Raw genomic sequence first — 20,038 nt, 5'->3', positions numbered from 1 at the left:
TTTAATGTTATTGTGCACATTTTTTGAAAACGTTGTTTTTGAAGCCTGCTCCCTCCCAGTACACCAGGCCTGTGACCATGTTTCCCAGCCTGAGAATTTCTTGGCTCGTCTTTTTCTTGTGGCCCATTTGTTCCTATTGATTTCATTTCCACTGACTGCAACTCAATCTCAGGATTTCTATGGTATTTTACTGCTTGTTCATCTTAGGTTGATATATCTATACCTGTATGCCCATTTCGATAACCAGAAGAAATCTTCCAGCATCAAAGATCAAACATATTGTATCTAAGAGATGTACATGTTGCAACAGGAAAAAGTCAAAAGACCCAGGAATTGAATAACTGCGAATGTTTCCTCCACTTACCTTAAGTGGCATCTTCGCGTGCTCGTTTAGTAACGGGACATCAAACACTAATCTTCTGAGTAAGTGCTGCATCATAGAAGGTCTCAACTGGCTGGTGGGACAAAGCTCATTTTAATAACGGAGAGAAACGTGCCTAAACTAAGTAGATAATTCATTAGACTAAATTAAATACGCCAAGCACCTGTACGTGTCCCTCTCTTCAGAGGACGTAAGTTTAGGAGCTCCCGATCCAGAGGCGAAGCGACGGCTGCATAATTTTTAAGGGGTTACATTTCCGACTCATCTGTGCCCAGGCCTGAGGCCGGTCCTTACTCGCCACAGGAAAGGATCCTCTTCTGCTCTGTCCCTCCCAACACGTACAACTACAGCCCCGCTGCTTCTGTTAACTTGGTAAATGCTCCCCCCCCACCCCGACTCTGGGGGACGGGGGGCGGCGGGGTGGGGGGCGCGGTCCACGGTGACCAGACCAGAAGCGGAAGACAGAGTGGGGGAGCAAGGGGGAGAAAACGGCGGAGGCAGAAATGTGCCGGGAGGAGGAGGGAAAGGTGGCGAACGCGTGGCCAACGGCCACTGCGTCAGGCCGTCCTGGCTGCTTCACCCCACTCAATATGCAGGGAGGTCTGTGAGACAGGTATTTTGATTCCATTTTCTAGAATTTTAGGGTCAGGGAAGTGATAGCATATGCTAATTTTTCACCTCCCTCAGTCCCGTCCGGCTCCAAACCCGCTGTGAGTGAAAACCTTCCCTCTGCCCACGCACTGCCGGGGCGTAAGCCTTCACCGCCAAGGGCCGCTGCCCAAGTGGGAAGCAGCCACCATCCTCGCTGGGGGCCCGAGAAATTGTCCCTTTCACTGTCAGAACTTCAGAGGGAGGAGACACGTTTCTGGTTTTCATGGGAAGACATGTGAACACGTCTATCTATAGGAAGTGGTTTTCCAGGCAGAAGGCAACAGTCAGCATTCATCACTGCCACCATAAGTGGTGCTTTAATATTATGCTGTGTCGTTTTTTTTATATTTAATAAATCTCTTTTTCTTTTCTCTTCTGGAAAGGGAGTTAAAACCATTGCACACACTCAGAAGGGGAGAATCTATCCATCGTACATTGAACTGGCAGAGACTCCTCACAGAGGCCTTGCCCACCAGCATCCAGAGCAGCACGCCTGGTCCGCTGTAGCACCCAAGGCTGCACCCAACACTGCTCCCTGGCGGAGTCTGGAGAAACGCTCCTGAACCTGCCTGACCAGGGCTCTGACAAGACTCACTTTAGTACACAGAGCTACCTAAGATGAGTTAATTTGTTGCAACAGAAACTGTTTCCAAAATTCATAACAATTTGTCAAGGGCCACACAGTAAATTCTCTTTCTTAAATAAGAGACTTGGTGTAGAGTTAGTTGCCTACTTACCCACAAATAGACAGCAAACAAACTTCTATGGAATCCCGCTGAGCTTTGGTCAGCGAACAGCCCTTAGAAAGCCTGTACACGGTATGAAGTAACGAGTCGATGAGGGAAGCGTGGTGCTCTGTGCCAGCAAAAAGAGGGGCACATCTCGTCAACAGAGGCAGCACGGCCGTGCACAAGTACCGATTCAGGGCCAAGGCCATGTCCGTGGCACTCAACGCGGCCTAAAAGGGAATCGCAGAGTAGAAAGTCACTTGTGTCTGGCAGTGGACAGCTCTCGCGGGATCAATACATTGACATGTTATTTTACTATCTAGAAAGCGAGAGAAATATGAAAACTGGAAATGTGTTCCTCAGTTATATCTTTACATGTGCTTCATATGATTTTTTACCAAGACAAATAAGTTTCCATTTCTTATGAAAACATTGAAATGAATGAGGCGGTATCTCCCCAAAAAGCCCAAGAGATAAGAGGTTTGTAGTCGATACCAAAACATCAGCAGCAGGACAAGGAAAGATGAAGATGCTCGTGATGTCAAAGGCTGTGAATACGCTACTCAGGGAGGAAAGGGAAGTTGCTTATCCTCTAACGGGTCTCACAGTCCTCAATTATTCCTGTGTTCTACGTACTACTATTATTTATGTGTCTAGTCGTTTCCATCAGCGCCAATAATCAAAGACTGATTGTCTTGCTACGGTGTCAACTATACTATTTAGGCTCAGATTTTCAGGTGAACACACCCGAAGAAACAGGACATTTTAGTTTCGTTTTCACGATTCTCCCCTCATGGCTTTCGTGAAGGAGCTATTCTCAATTCAAGCCCTATTTTCCTCCGAAATCAAAAAGACCCATTGAGCTGAGAATAAAGGGAGGTATTATGATAGCCGCTGGGTAACACGTTGAGTTACGGCTTATTCCAGAATGTCTCAAACGGCAGAACATTTACACTGATAACGGCGGATTCCCATCGTGCATCACTGGCCACGCGGGGCAGCGCTTAACCTCCTGCCCGTTAACAAACCGAGACGCCGAAATGATACTGTAACCGGCGTGACCCGGCAATGCCCGTTAAACCTTGTCAATGCTTTAATCGCTGTTACTGAGAAGCGTCATTGTTGAGGCCAAGTTACAAACTAACAGGAGCCACCGGAACCTCCTGAGAGTGACATGGACTTCTTATTGTCCTCCTGATCAGAATCCGCATCTTACCCTTGCCAGTTTTCTCCACTATTCAATGAATTCCTTGAGACACAATGTATTTTATTTTCTGTTTATCCACTGCTTGCCTAAAAATACAAGTCATTCAATACACGTTTAGTGACTATAAGTGAATGAATGAGCCTGTCTACGAAAGACTGTTATAAATCGGAGACTGAAGCCGGCTGTTCGAGTCCTTACCGTATCTAAAGAAGCAGCAGCCCGGAGATCTGGCAGAAAGCCAACCTCTAGAAGATGCAGGAGGAAATCCTGAACCTCAATCCCATAGACCCTGTCAAGGAACAAAACCATGGCTGCCTTGTGATCTGGGCAAAACCCCGCGGACATGTCAGGCTCCACCACATTCCCATCTAAAAGAGAGAAGGCGACATGTTGTAGTCAACGGCCACGCCATCACGAGATGCATCACACACGGCTTCTATCCAGCCTCCTTATGTTTTACATAAAGTTACTGGTCAGAAGGCTTTCTGCTCTTCTACCGCTCATAAGGAAGTGCTGGATCTAGCTCAAGAAATACGGCAGTGCGATTTAAAGCCAAGGTCATTTAAATATCATTCGCACATCCGTCTGTTAACTGCACACATGGTCAGGACATAACCTGATGCCAGATGCTGAGAAGGAAACAAAAAAGCATCCAAAATCCACACCGTGAAACTAGGAGTAAACACCAGAAAAATGTAAAATGTAAAGTAAGGTTTCCACTCTTTTAAAGAATGAGTGTCTCCTTTCAACATTAATAAAACTCATTTACGCCCATGTGGTAATTACTGTACGTTTACATCTTTATGGATGAGATAACCACAAAACGATAAAATGACTCTGTGAAACCAGTTTGACTTCCCAGTGAAATGTTTCATTAATCGTAGTAGAATTAACAATTAAAACATATTCGAGTCATACTATTTTCTCTATAAACAGTCAGTATTGACCCTTTATTGTAACTCTGTAGATTCAGAGGTCGAGGACCATTAATATGAGAAATTATGGGACTGTGTGCCGATTTAAAATATTGAGGAAGTGGAACCTTTCCTGTTTGACCATGTGACAATTATGCCAACTGCTACTGAAAATACACCATTAAGATTCTAGAAAGACTATCACAGAATCATTAATAACGATGCAACGTTAAAGAAAGAAGGACCCAGGGAAAGACGATGCATGCAGAATCATCCCGAAAGAACAAAGGCACAACTTTTTTGTTTCCATTCTTAGTCAATGAATGAAGTCGATACTTAAATCATGAACTGAACAAACAGTAATGTTTTTAGGGAAAGTAGGTTAAAGGCTAATCTCAAATAGCTTCCATTCCTTATAATTGTAATAATACCTAACAAACCTAATACCGTCCTGCCAACAGGGACAGTAACGGCAGTAGCAGTTCTCGTGGTTTGTGTGGCCGTCGGGCACAGCACCCGCAAGCCCACCGTGACGTCAGTACATCACACTCACTGAACAGAGGACGACAGCCGACCTTCAGGCAAGTTAAATAGCTCGTCCGGGTTACACGCCTAGTAACTGGCAAAGTTCGATCTAAACCCGTTAAAGTTGGATTTAATAGCCAACCAAAGCCGATTTTATGTCAAGTGTTAAATCAGTAGTATGCTATAATTTTCAATTAAAAATCTATATGAGATTCCGGTTCGATTCTCCTAAAAATCATAATAGAGGGTTTAAATTTATCATATTCTATGACTTTAACAACTCACTATCCTGAAATAAGATTTGTGTTTTGAACACTCATTCAAGCGGACGCTCATTTTAAGGAACGCTACGACTGCATCTGCTGGGACTCGAGACTCATCCACCTGCTACGTGCTCTTTCCATCAACTCCTCAAACAACCAGAGACAACGAACCAGATGAACTGCCTCCTCCCAGACATCTGGGGTTTGCACTGGAGTGAGGGGGGCTGTGGGACCTGCAGTGCCCATCCTCCCACGGCCACCATGCGGGGTCCGTCCGTCCTGCCTGGGGCTGGAGCTGCAGGGCAGCGCCTGTGCTTCTGAAGGTACATGTCTGTCCGCAAGGTTTCTGAACCCCGCCCTTTGATCACTGTCCTGGGCCACACCCCAGTTCTAGAATAGTGTGACAAAAAGGTCTGAGAAAGACTTAGCTAGCACCGAGTGGGGTGGAGGGACCAACCTTTATAGGTGAACTTCACGTACTAAATATAGAACACGTAGTGACAACTATTACTGCTAATCAGCGATGCCTGAAGAATCAACCAATTCATCATTGAAACATAAATATTGGTGAATTAAGTGTTAAAGTTGGTTTAAATGGGTACCACAGAAAAATAAAAACATACAGGTTTCTGTCTACAGTCTCTGTAAAAGGAAAACGGCAAAAGAAAAATGTGGAAATTTAACCATGACTTGTGGATTGCATTCTAAAAATAAGTTTCATTGTGTTTGTGACAGGTCACACACACATACACACACACACACACACACACACACTTTAAATCCCAAGGTGGACAATATACCTCACCTATTTATGAAGAAAATGCACACATCATAAAATAATATCCTTATAGCACAAGTAGAACAGGAAAGAAACCAAGTGTGAAAAATCTTGAAGGCTGGTGAAGGCGGATAATTGGAGAAAAATGAAGAGGTGTAGGAAGATTCTGGAGCAGTGCTGAACGGGACGTCTGGACGCCCGCGGCCCGTGTTCTTGGTTCTTTGTATATATCGATTTTACCTTAACATTCAGCACTTCTCTATTCACTAATCTGCGTGTCACTGGTATTATCATCTTTATCCTGACACGCCAATTTCGTGGCTTAAAAGGTGGGGAAAAGGTATTTTACTTAAGCAGATGACTATGAGTTAGAAGAGAGGCAAAAAAAAAAAAAAAGGAAGATGAGGATGATGTGCATATACACAAGAAAAAAACGCTTAAGGTGGAGAAAGCAAAAAGCTATGGGACAAATTTTAAGTCCAGCCTTCCCCAAAATTGTAATGAGTGCTCAATTATTATAGCCACTATGTCACCTGGAAGATGTGGCTTTGTAAGATTAGCACACATGGAACTCGCTTTTCACAATCTTACGCTGACGAGGCCGAGCCACCGTCAGTGGCCATTTGCCATTTCCACCGCAGCTGGGGCAGCGCAGGGAACTCCTGTGGCTGTGGGCCAAGGCCCTGCCGCTGGCTCCAAAGCAAAGCGTCCTCCCTCCCCGCGTCCACCCTGGGCAGGACGGTGAGAGGACCGTGCTGGGCGATTACAGAGACAGCAGGCTGATTCTGAGTTAATGTTGGAAAACCACTCCTAAGCGGTTTCTTAACCAAAAATGACGTGTTGGAAAAGGACAATAAACATTTGGTCAAAATGGGGAAAAAAAAAATCTTTTCAGAATTTTCTCCTTAGTCTTGAAAAGAGCACTTCTTTTAATACACTGGGAATTTTCAAATCTCTAAGTTAAAGCTATGATCATTGCTTTTGGGGTGGGGTGGGGAAAGCATTATAAGAAAGTAATAATGAAAATTATCAAAAAGAGTGAATTAAGGATTGTGGACGAGAAACACAGGGAGCGAAATTAGGTAAGACAGGTGCTCGCTTCCTGATCGCAATCACGGCTATTTAAAAATCATTAGAATAGAAAATAGTTTATAAAATAATGTACTTTATGTAGATCTTCTTTTGTTTTAAAGAAACTTAAGCAGTGACCCTATGCTCCAGGGAGAAAAATGTTGAGTAATTATAATACACACCACCATCCAACGTCCTACTGAACCACAAGAAGCCGGAGCAGGCCTTACCCTTGGCTACCGTGGGCATCTGGAAAGCGATGCTGATTACGCCCACCAAATCTCCCAGTGGAATCAGGGATCTCAAAATAGATCTGATCCTGATGGCTTCTCCCTTACCAGCATGAATCAGCTGCAGGAGGGAAAATAAAGGCATAGTAGAGTAACTTGGTCAAATTAATGTTATAATTCTGTCCAGAAAACTGACATGGGAATCCAAGTCTGAAATAATTCTGTTACGTGTACGCATTAAATTAGATCCTGCTCAGAAACTCTTGTTTCAGGCTACCAGGAAGATATTTACTTCCTCACCCAGCTCCACTGACATCAGCACATGCCAAGTTCTGTACTACGGTCTAGGCCAGCTGGTTTATCCGTTACGACAATAGTTTTTATCCTGTTGAGGGTGTTAAAATATATAGAGAATCTGATAAGTCTATTAATGCTTACTTCCCAAAATTACATATAAATATCCATCCACAACGTGAGCTAGAATACAAAGGGAAAATTATCTTTAGGACCTGAAAATATACTAAAATTTATGATTGATTTAGGCCCTTTCTTGCTTTGTGCTGAAAATATAATTGTATTTCTATCTGTATTCCACAATTTCACCCAAGGGCGGGCTTACAATATGGGGGTGAACATGAATCTAACAAGTATTTTGGACTCCTGCAGGCCCCTGAAATATTATGAAGATGAGGCTCTGACACCATCAAGACCGTCAGCCGGTCTCGGGGACAGGGTGCAGGCTTCAGGGCCAGGAAGCTTGTGTTTCCGGGATGCAAAACGCAAGCATAAGTTCTGACCCGTAGGAGGTCCCCAACTGAGATGGATAAATTTCAGAAGGGCCAAGTTAGTCTGTTATTAAGTCACTAAGATTTTTTCCCCCATTCATATAAAAGAACAAAAATCTTCTGTTTATTGGCATAATTTCTTTCTCGGATCTTTCACTTTAACAGGAAAGAAAACAAATATTGTAATCATAAAGCTTTGTCTACAATGCCCTCCGCCATACAGATTTTTGACAATCTATGTGATGAAAATCTCATTAGTAGGTTACAGTTTCACAAATATCAGACTCTAGGTTATCTAACATTCTGACATTTCTCCAACCTGTGATTCCTCTGTATTCATATCAAGAAAGCAATAAAGTTTTAACCCACAGGTGTGAGAGAAAGAGATCCTCCCCTCTCTCCCCCTCAAAGAAACAAAAAAACGAACAAAAACCCCACAGGTGCTAAAGGGTGAGAGCAAGTCCGCTGGCTTCCTGCTCAGACGGGTCCCGAGTGTGTCTGTCTAACCCGTGTGACCTCGGTGTGTCTCGGACTCTGTTGTTTTCCACTAACAGGCCGTGAGGCTAATTTTATGGGCCCTGGCAAGTATTTTTTAAATGACTGTAACAGCATGAAACATAACAGCTTGGAATAAAATAAAGAAGAAAATGTCGGGCTGTACTTCGAAGTAAAAGTATTATTCGATAAACTTTAATTTTATCCTGGTCAAAAAGTTTAGGGAAAACTCACGATCGGGGCTGAAGAGCTGGTTCCTCCCCGTCGCCTGCCCCCACCCCTGTCCCCTAACGCAGGGGCCAGCACGAGTGCCCCTCACGGGGACCAGGCATCGTACCAGGACACGCTGGACAGCGGTGGCCGCCTCCTGCTCAGGCTACCGGGAGAGGGCCGCAGGAGGGGGTCACGGGAGGGGACCGAGGGCGCCGGGGGAGAGGACTGCAAGAGGGGGTCTCGGGAGAGGGATGGGGGAGGGGGTCTCGGGAGGGGTTCGCGGGAGGGGGCCGCACGGGGCAGTGCAGACCAGATGCGCTTTAGGGATCTCCGCGCAGCTGCCTCGCCCGCCACGCCACGGTGCCCGCGTCCCGTTGCTGATTTTTACGGCCCACGAGGCACCTCCGACCACACGAACGCGCTCGGCAGCCAGGCTGCGGCGTCGTTTCTAGCGGGGCGTGCGGGTCCCTGGTGCAGGTGCCGCCGGAACCCCCGCAGCCACCGGGCCGTCGCATGCGCAGAGGGGCCCGACACGTACGTGCATCTCGGGAGCGCAGCGTCCCAGCAGGTCGATGAGAGCTGCGTAGAAGGTCATGATGGCGTTCCCCATGTGGATAGTGTCGTCCTCCTCCTCCTCCGCGTCACTTTCACGGGTTATTCCAACGAGACAGGAAGCAGACAGAAAGGAGAATAAAGTGGCATTGCGGGTTTGGTACACGCTTCTCAGAGCAAGGGGAACACGCAGGCATCCCTTCCGCCTCCTCTGATGCGTTCACGTTATGTGTGTCATTTACAGCAAAGTGACAATGGGCTAAAGACCAGGTTTGAGACTATCACCAAGAACACGTGTATGGGAACTTTAATATTAAGATCCCTTGAAAAGGCAAAAAGAATTGTCAATTTGATGGATTCTGCTCATCTGTCGTGGCAGACGGCGTAACAACAAAGGAAATCGTCCATGGCGTGACTTGGTACGTTTAGGACACTTCTGCAAAAATAGCATCCGCTTAGAGACCGGGTGACGCAGATCTGTCCTAGGAGGTCACAGACGTAAGGTCTCCAGTACAGAGCTTTGCCCCGAGTAAGCACGTTATAGATGTGATTTCACTTACTCCCTCACCTCTTAACCGTGGGCTCCACGCATCAATGCACTCCCAGTATTCCCGCACTCCCCTCCCCGTTCGTTCTTTGAGAAAAACATGCATATTCCGTTATCTCACTGATGAGAGACAAATCCGGTGGCCCTGGAAGGCCCTGTCGTTCCTCCTATGGCAGCTCAGCACTGGGCTGCGTGGGCTAGACTCGGAGGCCCGCAGAGTGACGGGGCCCCGCCGACAACGTGCCCAGCGCGCAAGGCCGGTCCAGGCCCCGCAGCCCCGAGCGCATGCGCACTGGTGCTGCTGGGCCGGAGTTCTCACGATGTCCTCTCTATCGCCTGGGGAGAGCGGGGCTCCCCACCCTACGCTGACTGACAGATGCAGTCTCCCAGCCTGGAGCCGGCCCCGGAGCGGGCAGAACACCTGCGCCCGGCCGCGGGGCGGAGAACGAGGGTTGGCAGCACCAGCCTTTGCTTGGCAAGCTGCCTCCCATCAGCCCCAGGTTTCATCTGTCCCAGCGGGGCTAGTGGTGTGGGTGCGTGACCTCCCGGCGGGACATCCGCCTCCGCGGATTAAACAGGAAGCCACCTGCCCAGATTCACTTATGCCCCTGCTGAAACCAGGCTTTAACCACATGCCCTGTGGAGAACTGTAAGGTGGCCTGAGTCTCCCGAACCTGTCACTGATCATGTAACCAAGCACTTCACTTCTAGAATGACAAAGTCCCCGTTTCAGACTTTAACAGCACATTCTCTTGGTAAAGAGCGCTTTCTCGCTACTGTCATGAAAACTCACGCTAGCTGGCTTCCCACTAAACTCAATTTCGAAGGCTCCTCTGCCATCATGTGGGATAACAGCATTTGCCACAGCCCCCTAGAGAAAGTCACGAAATACATTTCCTTCTACGACCTGAATTTCTCTCTAATAAAGCCACACAATATGCCTCATGTCTCTCTTTGTTCACTCAACCTATTCCAGCAGCAAATTCCATCCATTCTTCCAAGTCTAATGCATTTCATTTTCAAGGGGACAAATCATGAGTACCAGAGAATAGTGCAGTTAACAGGATGAAAATTATGTTTTGCAAAATTTCCAGCCAAGTAGCACGATTTACTCTGTATTAGACCTACGGGGTTTTCGCGGATTCGCTGGTTGGCGAGGGTCCGTCTCGGGAAGGGTCCTCGGCTATCCGGTTGGCTTCCTCTATGGCGGCGAGAAGGCCGGCCCCGCCCTCCCCTCTCAGAGCCGGGCCGAAGCACTCAGGCCTCCGGATGAGCAGCCTCACCACGACGTTGGCATTTTCCTCCACACTCTCCCCTAAAAGCAGAAGGGAGCATGAGCACACGAACGCACCCATGCGACCCCCGGGCACGCAAACGCAACACTTTGCGTATTTAAAGAGAAGTGACTGAAGCCAACAAACATGGCAAAACTGAATTCAGATTACTGGTTGTATGTACACGAGACAGTCCATTTCTGTTCTTGCACTTAAAATTTTCAAAGTAACGAAAAGCATTATGGAGGCATAAACTTCATTTTTGTTCATTTGTGATTTGTAATCTGAAGCCATAATCTTAGATTATTAGAATGCAACTGTAAAAATTTATAATGCATGCGTCTAAAATTTTAATTTACTAACGAATTATAACATCACTATCAAAATATTATAAAATAGTTACTGTAGAAAACTGATGATGAAATATTCAATCTCTTTATTAATATTTACTTCCTTCATGAAAGTGCTAGGATATCTAATTATTTTATATAGCTATTTTTAAGAAGTTTTAATAACGTCGAAAAAGAACCCCACGAGCAATCAGTCCTACCATTACAGAAGACAGCAAATCTGAGGAAGTCGAGGTACCGCTCCCCTTCAACTGGGTTCCAGCCAATATCTGGGTACCCCTTACACACCAGCATCTGGCAACTCTGCAGTCCACAGCCAGCCAGATACCGGACGACCTACGAACAGGACGGCGAACACAAGCATTACCCCTGGGGCGAAAAGTAAGATGCTCACACTAGTCGTGAAGAGTGAGGCTCTCAGACGGAGGCTTAAAACAAAGGCAGCTCTGTGAGTGATTTTCAGTCTCATGAGAACTCCCGTGAACTCCCATTAGTAAACCCTTAGCATTAAGAAATATTCAAAAATTGTAACAAAGTGCTATTGTAATAAAAATATTTATGAACCAACCCAATGAAAGAAAAATATTCCTAAATCTCATATCATTTAATTTGTGACTTTTACCTAAAAAATAAATCACAGTATTTGATAAACTTCAAAAATGTCTAATGACCTCCGGCCCATCTGAGATACTGAAAGATCCTTCTAAGATATAAAGATATTTGAAAGAAGTGAATTATATTGAAAATGACGTTATCGGTTTAGCGGGGAAGGGCCACACAGAGAAATAGAGAAGACTAAGCTGAGAGTCCAATGCCCTTGGGTTCACATCTGACCTGCATCACTTCCTGGATCATTTTGAGCAAGTTATTTAACTTTTTACATAGTTTCACCATCCATAAACTCTCGGATAGTACTGCTTATCTTTTAGTACTATTGAATTTAACACAAAATTTCTGCTTACTTTTGCCTTTTAAAATGTTCTTTTATATGAATGTTGGCCCTCTATGATATTTCATAAATGATCCAGTTTTCGAATAACCCCCTAAAGTAGCCATTATCAATGGTGGTAGATTGTTAGAGAACTTATCAAATGAACGATTACGCCCAGCGCAAGCTAAATCAACCTCAAAAAGAAATAAGAAATACAGCTAAAAATACTTTATATCACCTCTCCTAAGGTATAATTTATGTACAATAAGCCCATCTATTTAAAGTATAGAATTCAATGGGCTTTGAGAGATTACACATCAGCAAAAACCCTCCACCATCGAGATGCAGAACATTTCCACCACCCCTTGGGCCCCGAGCCTTCTGCAGTCCCTCCCTCCCTACATGCATGGACCTGGACAACCTGCCTTCTGCCACGACACTGCCTGCATATTCCTGAACATTTATACATGTAATCATCCAGTATGTATCTTTCAGAGCCTGGCTTCTCGCACTCAGAATAAAGATTCTGAAATTACTCATGTTTTGTTGAGGCGCATGTCAGAACTTCACTCCTGCGTACTGTCTAATGATAGCATCCCACCGTATATGGACACAGAAACACCCCAGTTTGGATAACCCATCCATCACTTGAGGGACACCTGAGTAGTCTGCATTTCTTCGCTAGGATGAATAAAGCTGTTATCAACATTTATGAACATATCTTTGTGTGGACATATATTTTTATTTCTATTGAAAAAACGCCTTGGAGTGAAAAGGCTAGGTGTATGTTTATGACGGGTATATGTTTAACTTGTTAGGAAACAGCCAAACTGCTCTCCAAACTAGCTCAAGCGTTTTTCCTCCCAACAGCAGTAGATGACTTTCTAGTTGCTCCACATCCTCAACATTTGGCATCGTCAACCTTTTAAACATTAGCCATTTAAATCAGCGTGCGGATAAATGATTTTAAATTACACATGGGAGGTAAGTCAAAGAGGCCAAGCCCTGTGACCTTTGAGTGGCATGTCGGAAGCGTCTGGGGAACAGTTCACTTTCTCATGCCCTCAACAGCTATGCATTGATTGTCAACCCAGTAGCAGACTGGGACGAGGCAGTGACGAGCGAAGAAAAAAATGCCCGAGACTGACTGGCCCTACATTATGGTCAAGAGTAGATTTTCAAAAATACATAAATACATAAATTCTATTAAAATGTGTTTATTTTGTTATTATGTTTAAATAACCTTGAGAAACAACTACAAACACACATACAAACACAGGGGCAGGAATGTGGCTTACCTTTTCCAGGTCGGGCTCACGCAAAGCTAAGGCCAGTTCATTGTTATCCATCACCGAGGCTGCTGCCACATCCAGCGGTGTTGAACCTCTCATAGCTGGCGAGGCTGTTCATCCAAACAAAGAGGAAACAAAACCTGGATTGTGCCCCGACTACGAATTCCATGTAAAAACACACTTTCACTTAAAATTTAATTTCTAAGCGCAACAAATATTGCACTAATCTAAATGCATTTACGTTGCATTGTACTAAGTATATTCTTTTTATCGTAAAGATTAAATAAACATCAAACTTTTACTTACCGAGACCAACACTACTGTTTTCCAATAAATAACTGAGATGGTCAAACATGGCTTTCTGATTCTGCCGGCTTATCCGACAGAAGTAACAGAGAAAACGGCAACAGTTGGCCACCATCTTGGGAAAAGTGATCTCCTACAGAAAGAGCATCAGTTAGCTGTGAAAGGGAATTATCTCTATAACAGTGGGTTCAGAGGCTGGGGTCCCAATCACATCGTCCACCCGTGTGTGCTCGTGTCTGCCGAGATGCAGACACTGAAGGCCTTCGCATTTCCAAACCTGGACTCACTCAGGCCTTGAGCCACAGATCAAGCCTGGCACTAATTTTGAAACCAATGGCTTATTCTGGAATTAATCTACAGCCCTAAAGCTGCAGGTGGCCTGAGCCTGTTTTAGGAATCCAGCCGACTCGGTTGTGGTCCTGCCTACAGCTGTTAGCTGTGCTTCCTTGGCAAATTATGCGATCTCACTACTCTGTTCTGCAAAACTGCAACAAGATGGATAACAAGACTCACTTTAGTAAGAAAGTGGGGTGAGACAGTATTCCTAACAAATACCCAGTTTATTTGGAACCACATAACTGGGTACCTCATCAGCGCTGTCGTTACTGTTACCATTGTGTTATTAAGATTTCAGGGATTCACAGCCTCCCTGATCTGCACATGCCTTTGCTGTGACAGCACCCTGACCTGAAGCCAGGGCCCACCAAATGCGTCTCCCTTGAGAGCCAAACCTGGTTCTAAATACCCGGCTGATCCCTGGAGTCCTTCCTTAACAGAAAATTTTACAAATATCTTTACAAGTCTGCCTAACTGATAGACTGAACATGAGAATTATGGGATCATTTCCATATTTTGAAAAATATATCATAAAAACTTCAAAAAATTTTGAAATATATTTTGCAAATCAGAGGTTGTGAAGTTATACCGATTTATATGAAGTTATTTTTATATTATACTCTATTCATTTGGTTTAAAAGAACTTGAAAAAAATTTTTAAGCCCTGAACAATTCACCTTAGAGCCTCATAACAAACACTTCTGAGCACCATCCTCGAACCTTGGTCTGCATCAGGAATGTAATGGGACCAACTGTCGTCTGACTCAAAGGGGACGGCTGGGTCTGAGGGATGTTTGTGTTATCAACCTCTAATGTGACGGAAACTGATTTATAATTCAAAAAACTAGTACAGTATTCACTTTTAAGTTTCTAACCATTCCCTAAATGAGAATAACTTAGGGTATAGCAAATTACACAGCATAAGATAAAAATGCTCAATAAAAAAAATTAAAAAAACACTAATAGCATATCCAACTCTCAATCTGTTAGATTTGCTTTTTTCTTTCAACAGGTGTCTTTGAAAACAGTCCTTTTGTCTACGGCTATGCCACCCCGAACGTGCCCAATCTCGTCTGATCTCGGAAGCTAAGCAGATCAGGTGCTATAGGCATTTAAAAAAACAAAAACAAAAAACAAAAAAAAACAGTCCTTCTAAGAGGATTTAAGAAATCCTTGTTAAAGATATGCAATGGGTGTGCTCTAGGGTGTTGTAATAAATGGCATCTCGAGAATCAAATGCTGTCCTTTACCTTGGACTCCCCACCTCCGAGGACATTCACCATGACCTCCATCACTGTCTCGTGCATGCCCAGTGCCCTCATGAGATTAGGGTGCTGGTAAAACACTTTGTTATTCATGATATCCCTAGAAAGAACAACATAGGTATGGAGAATAGTGCAAAGGTCAGAGCAAAATTTAAATAAAAATTTTTAAATAAATCTTTTGGAAATAATTATTAGCAACCATAGTTAAACCACAAAAGTTAATAAACACGATTAAGTTTTCCTCAAACATACTGATAGCCTACCAAAAATAGTATACAAGCTGTCTATTCTTTTCAATTACGAGAAATGCATTCAATATGTAAATATTCGCTAATTTGAAATAGTTTTGGACACTTATCATTCCTAATTTAATGTATATCCAAATGTTTTCAACCTTCTTTTTGTATAGAAATATGCATCATTTCCACATTAACGGCACACGTGACTGTTCCAGATTCATCAGAGAAAAAAAGGTGCTCTCCTGAATTCTCCCTTTTTCATTGGTTAGTTAAGATGACTTATTATCTAACCTGCTCAGGTTAGATTTAACTAGTATTCACAAACAGACTCATACTCATACAATTATCAATAAAGGCCATAAAATTTTCTTTTGTTGTTCTGGCTTTTCTGTGTTCCCTCTTTGCCCAGTTAGTATATTTATTTTTTATTTTTAGTGTGCAAGCATTATAACGATTTTGGAATATAGCCTTCTAGTCTATTTTTATGATTTCAAATACTTAATAGGCCTCATAAAACAATAGTTTTATGATCTAAAATGTACATAAATGACATCACACAATCTGAATATTACTATATTTTTTGTTCCCTCGCAATTATTTTTTAGTTTTGTCAAAGAAAAAAAATGATCATTCTATATTTCATTTTTCCCCAAAAAAACAGCTTTAGGTTTCTTTAATCCTCCTGTTTCCTGCATTCTGTTTTACCCGTCAGTAATCATCTTCATTATCTCCCTTTTACCTGGTATTTATATAAGTAGAGTAACTTTATTTTTTGGCTGAATATTTGTCTTTCACATCAGTTCGACATCCTACATTCCAGATTTCTACATCCTTATGTTCAGGTAGTTTTCTTATAAACATCTTATAGCTTAATTTAAGCTTTTATTTTCCCCTAGTATATGAATTCCCTTTTATTTTCATATCTTCAAGTTATGCAAGCTTCTTAACAATTGCTTAAATTTATGCATATGTGCACCAGTGATATACTCACTAAAACTTTTGCTTATTTCTGAATTCCATTTTCTTTTCTCACATGTACAGCCATGGAAGGTCTTTCAATGAAAGACTGTAAGTAAACATTCTCAAATATCTTTATTTGCCCTCACTCTGGAATACGGGATTTAAATTCTAATTTCCAAATCTACACAAAGCACAAGCTCACTGTGTTGAAATCTCAATTGGGAAACACATTCTAAATTGATGTTTACTTTCTGTTAGAACTTTGAATGTAGTGTTTCACTGAGTTATGACCTCTAGCTCTGCTATTGAGAATTCTAAACATTGCTTCTTTGCAAATGTTCTAGCTTTTCTATTTTATTTTTTAATAAAATGTTTCTTTTTTCAGTTATAGTTGGCATGTAATATTGTATTAATTTCAAGTGTACAACATAGTGATTAGACATCTATATAAATCACAAAGTGATCACTCCAATAAATCTAGTACTCATCTGACATACGTAGTTATTACAATATTACTGGCTATATTCCTTATGCTATACTTTATAGCTTCATGACTATTTTGTAACTGCCATCCCCCCTTTTCACCGACCCTTCCAAATCCCACTCCCATCTGATAACCCTAAAAATGTTCTCTATATCTATGAGTTTATTAGTTTTTTATTATTATTTTGTTTAGATTCCAGATGTATATGAAATCATATGGCATTTGTCTTTCTCTGTCTGACTTATTTCACTCAGTATAATACCCTCTAGGTCCGTCATGAAATATCCTTTTCCATCCCTATACTTTTAGTCTGTGTGTGTCTTTTAATCTGAAGTGAGTCTCTTGTAGGCAGCGTATGTAAGAGTCTTGTTTTCTTATCCAATCAGCCACCCTATCTTTTGATTAGAGCATCTATTCTTTTTCATTTGAAGTACTCATTGATAGATATGTAGTTATTGCCATTCTTTATTTAGACTTTTGGCATATTTTTTTCTTCTTCTTAAAGAAGTCCCTCCAACACTTTCAGTAACACTGGCTTGGTGGTGTTGAACTCCTTTAGCTTTTTGTCTGGGAAGCTCTTTAAGTGTCCTTTGATTCTAAATGATAGCTTTGCTGGGTAGAGTATTCTTGGTTGTAGGTCCTTGCTTTTCATCACTTTGAATATTTTGTGCCAAGCCTTTCTGGCCTGTAAAGTTTCCATTGAGAAATCAGCTGACAGACTTAAGGGAGCTTCTTTGTATGTAACTAATTGCTTTTCTCTTGCTCCTTACAAGATTCTCTCTTCATATTCAACATTTGGCCTTTGAATTATGATGTGTCTCGGTGTGGGCCTCTTTGAGTTCATCTTGTTTGGGACTCTCTGAACTTCCTGGAGTTGTATATCTATTTTATTCATTGGGTTAGAGAAGTTTCCCATCATTATTTCTTCAAATAGGTTTTCAATTTCTTACTCTCTCAATTCTCCTTCTGGTACCCCTATGATGCAAATGTTGTTATGCTTGATGTTGTCCCAGAATCCCCTAAAATTCTCATTTTTTTGGATTCTTTCTTCTTGTTGCTATTCTGATTGGGTGTCCTCTGCTAAACCCTCCCCATCCTTTAAATCATTGATTCAATCCTCTGCTTCCTCCAATCTGTTCATTCCCTTGAATGCACTCTTCCTTCATCTCAGATATTGTATTCTGTATCAGGTAGATTGTTTGTCTCCATTTTGTTTAGTTCTTTTTCTGGAGCTTTGTTCTTTTCTTTCATGTGAGACACGTTTCTTTCTCTCTTGATTTTGGCTGCCTCCCTGTGTCTGTTTCTATGTATTAGGTAGGGCTCCTAAGTCTCCCAGTCTTAGTAGAGTGGCTCTATGTAGCAGGTGGCCCATGGGCACAGTCTTCCTGGCCACCTGAGCAAGGTGCTCAAGGTGTGTCCCTTGTGTGGGTTGTGTGTGTGCCCTTCTATTATAGTTGAGCCTTGGTTGCTGTTTACACATCGGTGGAAAGGAATGACCCTTGAGAGGATTGGTTGTGAGGACTGGTCAGCAAGGGGCTGACCCTATGGAGCAGGATTCGCTTTGGCAGGGCTCTGGTGCCTAGCCAGCCTTCCCTTCGGGTGTGTCCTCTTCAAGTGCATCCCTGACTGGTATTCTAGCTCTGGTGCCATTCGAAGCAGGTTGCTGGCTGTGCCAGCCCAAGGGCTTCCTGGGAGGGGCCCTATGGCAGGCCAAGTTCAGCCACAGCCTGTGTACTTCTAGGGTCGCCTGGTAAGAGTCACCAAGCAATCCACAGATGGCTGCCACCCATGCAGGGCTTAGAGGTGCCTTGAAAGGCCAAGCCAGGAACTCAGGCCGGCTGCTGCTAGTATGAGGTTTCGGGTAGCTCAGCAAGAGGTACAAGGTACGCTGAGGTCAAACGCTGCTTACTGGTTTTGCAAACCTTTGAGAGACTTTAGGAAAGTCCACAGCATGAGCCGAGACCAGCCATATGTATGGAAAAGCCACTGAAGTGGTTTAGGTGGGCCCACATGTTTCGAGGACAGGATCTCAGAGAATCACAAGGGCAGGGCGACCTGTGTTAGCTATATCGATGGAGACTCACATATGGTACCACCTGCATCTGCATGCCAGGATAGGGGAGGGCTCAACAAAGAGACAATGGATTCTGTCAGTACTTCTGTCCAAGAGACGTCACCCCTCTAGTCCTTGCCCTGAAGCCAGAGAACTCAGTTCCTCCTCATGTCCCAGGGGCCCTTCGAGCTGCTGCCCAAGCAGTGGAGCTCAGAGAAATGAGTCTGTCAGCAGTAAGTCCACAAGTGGGTCCTTTAAGAGGAACGCCCGGGGCTCCTACAGCCCTTTGTTTCACTTAGCCTCCATCTCCACTGGTTTTCACAGCCAGAGGTTGTGGGGACGCTTCTTCCCAGTCTGGAACCCTGGGCTGGGGAGCCCAGTGTGGGACTGTGACCACTCACTCCTCTGCAGCGGGGAGGAGGAGGCTCTGCAGCCAAGGCAGCCCTCTCGCTCCTCAATTGCCACACGCGGTTGTGGGGACCAGGCTGTTTCACATCTCCACCTCTCCTATCAGTCTTGAGGTGGCCTCTTCTGCATGTCTCCAGTTGTAGGACTTCTGTTCAGCCACACCTCAGATGATTCCCAGTGATGGCTGCTCTGTAGTTTCGTTATAATTCTGGTGTGGTTGTGAGACAAAGCGGGCACAGTGTCTACCTTCTGTGCCACCTTGACCCATTCTTTCTCTATTTCTTTTAAAATAGTCTACTTGTCACTAGTTTTATTCAGTTTCTCTACATTTATCCAGCTGTAGATGTGGAACTACTGGTGCTTTATCAATCTGTGAATTCATCGATTCTAAAAAACTGAAGCCAACAGCTCTTTAAATATTCCCATTCTCTAGTTCATAATTATTATTTTTTTTTTCTAGAAATCCTACTTCGCATATGCTTGACCTTCTTATACTATCCCTCTGGTCTCTTAACTTGTCTTTTGTATTTCTTTATCACTCAGTGCTGCATTAATGAGTCACTTACTCAAATTTATGATTCTATTTATTTTCTCTTTGGCTATACTTTATCTGTAGTTCATTGTTTTTAAAGTCAATTGTCCTATTTTTCATTTCTAGAAGTTCTATTTGGATTTTTTTCAAATCTTCTTGGACTCTGCATATATTATATTTGGAAATTAGATTCATTCCTTTGTATACAGTAACTTTATGCTCACTTTCTGCATTCTGTTACCTGAAGTTCTTGGGAGAAGTGTTCTA

At 43.3% G+C, this 20,038-nt stretch overlaps 1 protein-coding gene across 1 annotated transcript in view; it reads right to left on the bottom strand.

Annotated features, from left to right (window-relative positions):
- Positions 1-20,038, bottom strand: part of LOC105304450 (ryanodine receptor 2) — a gene marked incomplete at its 5' end in the record, with an annotated part of 220,090 nt that overhangs the window by 168,294 nt on the left and 31,758 nt on the right. Inside the window, 10 exons of the mRNA XM_023522367.1 lie at positions 365-455; positions 1,771-1,991; positions 3,167-3,336; positions 6,750-6,870; positions 8,781-8,886; positions 10,470-10,656; positions 11,166-11,301; positions 13,195-13,298; positions 13,495-13,627; positions 15,081-15,195. Of these exons, the coding sequence (XP_023378135.1) occupies positions 365-455; positions 1,771-1,991; positions 3,167-3,336; positions 6,750-6,870; positions 8,781-8,886; positions 10,470-10,656; positions 11,166-11,301; positions 13,195-13,298; positions 13,495-13,627; positions 15,081-15,195 (1,384 nt within the window). The remainder of the gene's footprint in view (positions 1-364; positions 456-1,770; positions 1,992-3,166; positions 3,337-6,749; positions 6,871-8,780; positions 8,887-10,469; positions 10,657-11,165; positions 11,302-13,194; positions 13,299-13,494; positions 13,628-15,080; positions 15,196-20,038) is intronic.

This window comes from Pteropus vampyrus, unplaced genomic scaffold (assembly GCF_000151845.1).
Source record: "Pteropus vampyrus isolate Shadow unplaced genomic scaffold, Pvam_2.0 Scaffold342, whole genome shotgun sequence".
In the NCBI taxonomy this organism is placed as follows: Eukaryota; Metazoa; Chordata; class Mammalia; order Chiroptera; family Pteropodidae; genus Pteropus; species Pteropus vampyrus.
Note: the sequence above shows the minus strand (reverse complement) of the source record. Positions and strands in the feature narration are given on the sequence as shown.